Raw genomic sequence first — 4,285 nt, forward strand, 5'->3', positions numbered from 1 at the left:
ACCATTTCAATACCCTAACCAACTGTGCTACAGTCTGTCTTAAATAACCCGCTAATTTAACTTAATTTTATAAGTTATACTTCTATCATTTTTTGGTATATAAGTTTGGCTTTCCTTGGACCAAATCTAACACCCCTTCTAAGAACCACCATAATGTCCATGGTCATAATGAAAACAAACTTTGATGACCACCCCCAACTTTGGTCAGACGAAATCTACAGCAGTGATAAATGATTGCTCTTGATCCCGCTTGACCTTTGACTGAAGAGAGAGCTTAAGATATTGTATTTTATTGTTGTCTGTGGTTAAGAGAGCTTTAGATATATTTAGTCCTAGCTTGGCCTAGTTTATAGCTCTTAGCTTCTTTGTTTAGTGTTGTTTATTGCTGATCTCTGACCAGACACAGATCAACGTCTTCTAGCTTGGATTATAATCACACGATTCATGATACATTCTGAATGACATCAACTCTTAGGGAAAATTCAATATTTATTGAGGGAAAATTCAATATTTAATCAGGGAAAATTAAATTAAAATTCAAGGGCTTTTCAAGGGAAAATTCAGTATTTATTAAAGGAATTCAGAGAAATTGAAGGAAAAATTTATTGGGGGAAAATTCAATATCTATTGAGGGAAATTCAATATCTATTGAGGGAAAATTCAATATCTATTGAGGGAAATTCAATATCTATTGAGGGAAAATTCAATATTTATTGGGGGAAAATTCAATATTTATTTAGGGAAATTCAATATTTATTGAGGGTAAATTCAATATTTAATCAGGGAAAATTAAGTTAAAATTCAAGGGCTTTTCAAGGGAAAATTCAGTATTTATTAAAGGAAATCAGTGAAATTGAAGGAAAAATTTATTGGGGGAAAATTCAATATTTATTGAGGGAAAATTCAATATTTATTGGGGGAAAATTCAATATTTATTTAGGGAAAATTCAATATTTATTGAGGGAAAATTCAATATTTATTGAGGGAAAATTCAATGTTTTTTAAGGGAAAATTCAATGGTTTTTTAAAGGGAAAATTAAAGAAAAATCAATGGTTTTAAAGGGAAAATTAAAGGAAAATTCAATGTTTTTTTAAGGGAAAATTAAAGGGAAATTCATTGTTTTTTAAGGGAAAATTCAGTGAAATTCAATGCTTTCATTTATATTTTTGGTTAATTTCAGGTTACAGAATGAAAAGTTGAAATGTTGAAAGAACGAAAGAAAACTCTGACACCAGATCCAGGCAACCAAATCTTGCAAAATTTCCAGTAAGTTCTTAATTCAAATTCAAATTTTAACCAATCAAAACAGCTGTAGCTATTCACAAGCTTTGTTTGTGTGTTCATATTTACAAAACAAAGTGTTGTATTAAAACGTTTTGATTGGCAGGTGTGAAAATCAGTTGACTTGCATATTTATTACCCCCGTCTATAAGACAAGGTTTACCTGAATTAAGTAATAACACATGTTAAAAAGGGCTATGCATGATTAAGTGTTCGTTGAATGGCAGATTTGAAAATGTAGTGACATAGTGAATATGTATTATCTTAGTCCCTTGTACACAGTTTACCTGCTAAAGTGAATCACGTTAAAATTAAGTAATAACACATGATAAAAAGGGATATGCATGATTAAGTGTTCGTTGAATGGCAGATTTGAAAATGTAGTGACATAGTGAATATGTATTATCTTAGTCCCTTGTACACAGTTTACCTGCTAAAGTGAATCACGTTAAAATTAAGTAATAACACATGATAAAAAGGGATATGCATGATTAAGTGTTCGTTGAATGGCAGATTTGAAAATGTAGTGACATAGTGAATATGTATTATCTTAGTCCCTTGTACACAGTTTACCTGCTAAAGTGAATCACGTTAAAATTAAGTAATAACACATGATAAAGAGATGATGCACACTAAACCACCAGCGACCAGTTCAGACATGTGTTTAATGCAGCACATGATGCAAGACTCTGGAATGTGGATTACACAATATTCAGTATGTGTATGAGGGTTGGTCAAAAAGTTGTGAATCAATGTTTTAGAGTGACCCGCAAGAAGTTCACTATGTCGATATGAGAAGTGTATTTTTAAAGGGACAGATGCACCATTTCGGGAGTTGATTTGAGTCTTGAATATATATAAATAGTCTTCAGAAGTACTAGAAATGTACGAAAATCACATAATTCCTTAAAAATATCTCAAACTAGGAATTTTACTCACTATTTCTATAGATGTCTTTTCTATATATCACAGTGTCTCAAGAAAAGACGACTCATCATTTTAACTTTCAAAGGTAGATAATTCTGGACACACATGGATTTGAAGACTCAAATTTCGACAGTGAGCTGTGAACACTATTACTGATTGGCTTAGCTAAAAAATTCCCATTTCTGAGACTAAAAATATTGGAGCACCAGTCTCTCTTTACAATCCCTTTAATCTATGGGGATATAAAACTTTTTGACCTACCCTCGTATGTTCTTTATAGATATAGACAGTGAATATCAGAGTTATATTATTACATTCTATATCAACTAGATTCTTGTTAAAATACCAACATTTTCTTCTCTAAATAAATATTCCACACTTTCTTTTCTTCCATTATCACACTTTCTCATCTTCCCACTTAAAGTCACATTATCATGCAGTTTATTAAGTGAGAGTGATAAGCTCTTCCTCTTGGTGATAAGCTCTTTATCTTGGTGATAAGCTCTTTGCAATGAGCTCTTGCTCTTGGTGATAAGCTCTTTCTCTTGGTGATAAGCCCTTAGCAATGAGCTCTTTCTCTTGGTCATAAGCTCTTTCTCTTGGTGATAAGCCCTTAGCAATGAGCTCTTTCTCTTGGTCATAAGCTCTTTCTCATCTTCCCACTTAAGGTCACATTATCATGCAGTTTCTTAAGTGATAATTTCATGCTATTACATGCTAGTTTTTTGTGATAAGCTCTTGCTCTTGGTGATAAGCTCTTTGCAATGAGCTCTATCTCTTTGTGATAAGTACTTTAAGTAGTATTGTTGTACATTCTTGAATATAGAAGTTATTATAATTGTAAGCTCTTTGTCTATAATAAGCTCCTTGCTTTTTTTTTCTCCTTGAGATAATCTCTTTGTAATGAGCTCTTTGCTTTTATGATAAGCACTTTGCTATAAGCTTTCTCGTTTTGATAAGCTCTTTGTAATCCCTTCTTTCTCAATGGGCAATGAGCTCTTTTTTCTAAGTGATATCCTGGGATAATCTCTTTGCTAAAGGCTCTTTCTCTTGACCATATCTTTGTGATAATCTCTTTGGTGTGGATAAGCTTTCTGTTATGAGCTCTTTCCTTTGTGATAAGCCTCTCCTCTAAGATGTGATCTTTCTCTTTGTGATAAGCTCTCTCTTTGAGATGAGCTGAGCTCTTTCTCTTTGTGATAAGCTCTCTCTTTGAGATGAGCTGAGCTCTTTCTCTTGGTGATAAGCTCTCTCTTTGAGATGAGCTGAGCTCTTTCTCTTTGTGATAAGCTCTCTCTTTGAGATGAGCTGAGCTCTTTCTCTTTGTGATAAGCTCTCTCTTTGAGATGAGCTGAGCTCTTTCTCTTTGTGATAAGCTCTCTCTTTGAGATGAGCTGAGATCTTTCTCTTTGTGATAAGCTCTCTCTTTGAGATGAGCTGAGCTCTTTCTCTTGGTGATAAGCCAATCAACTTCCTGTATCATTAAAAATCTCAATAAATGATGCCACAACATGTCACCCTTTCTACTTATAGTCATTTCAACATCATCAACACTTCCTTCTTCCTGCTTGACACTTTACAGTTATAATATACTCCATCCTGAACAGCTAGTACAATACTGTATCAAACTAAAATATAACCATGCTGGTAATACGTAAGAACTGTTTTATTATTATTCTTCCTTGGCCAATGCGTTAGTGATAGTCTTCACCTAGTACGTTACATTAAGTGCGTTCAGATGACTGAAGTTAAGGCAGCTTAACTCTGAACTGTTTTGAGCCTGTGTTTTTGATACCAATTTACTTTGGAGGTGGCTTAAAACCAGTGGCAGCGCCAGTGAGGGTACAGGATGGACATTTGCCCCCCCTAGAAAAGTGGTTTTCACCCCCAATATTGTACCCCCACTTTATTTTCAACAAATCTAAATGTCTACCTTTTTTCTCCAAAATATGTCAGAATGCACAAAATCAATTCATTTTTTCTAAAATTGTCTTGAGAGAACCCTCTAAGACACTCTATGAGAGGCTTGCGTCTATAACTCCATCACAGAGTAGCCAAAACTCAGCAGTTGTCTGA

General features: G+C 33.8%; 1 protein-coding gene across 1 annotated transcript; it reads right to left on the reverse strand.

The window, feature by feature from the left end:
- Positions 1-3,062: 3,062 nt before the first annotated feature.
- On the reverse strand, positions 3,063-3,746 carry LOTGIDRAFT_175679 (hypothetical protein; the record flags this gene model as incomplete). Its single annotated transcript, XM_009058386.1, has 1 exon — positions 3,063-3,746. One exon carries the CDS (start codon positions 3,744-3,746, stop codon positions 3,063-3,065), a length of 684 nt encoding a protein of 227 aa, XP_009056634.1.
- Between the last annotated feature and the right edge of the window lie 539 nt (positions 3,747-4,285).

Source organism: Lottia gigantea (assembly GCF_000327385.1).
Source record: "Lottia gigantea unplaced genomic scaffold LOTGIsca_339, whole genome shotgun sequence".
NCBI lineage: Eukaryota > Metazoa > Mollusca > Gastropoda > Lottiidae > Lottia > Lottia gigantea.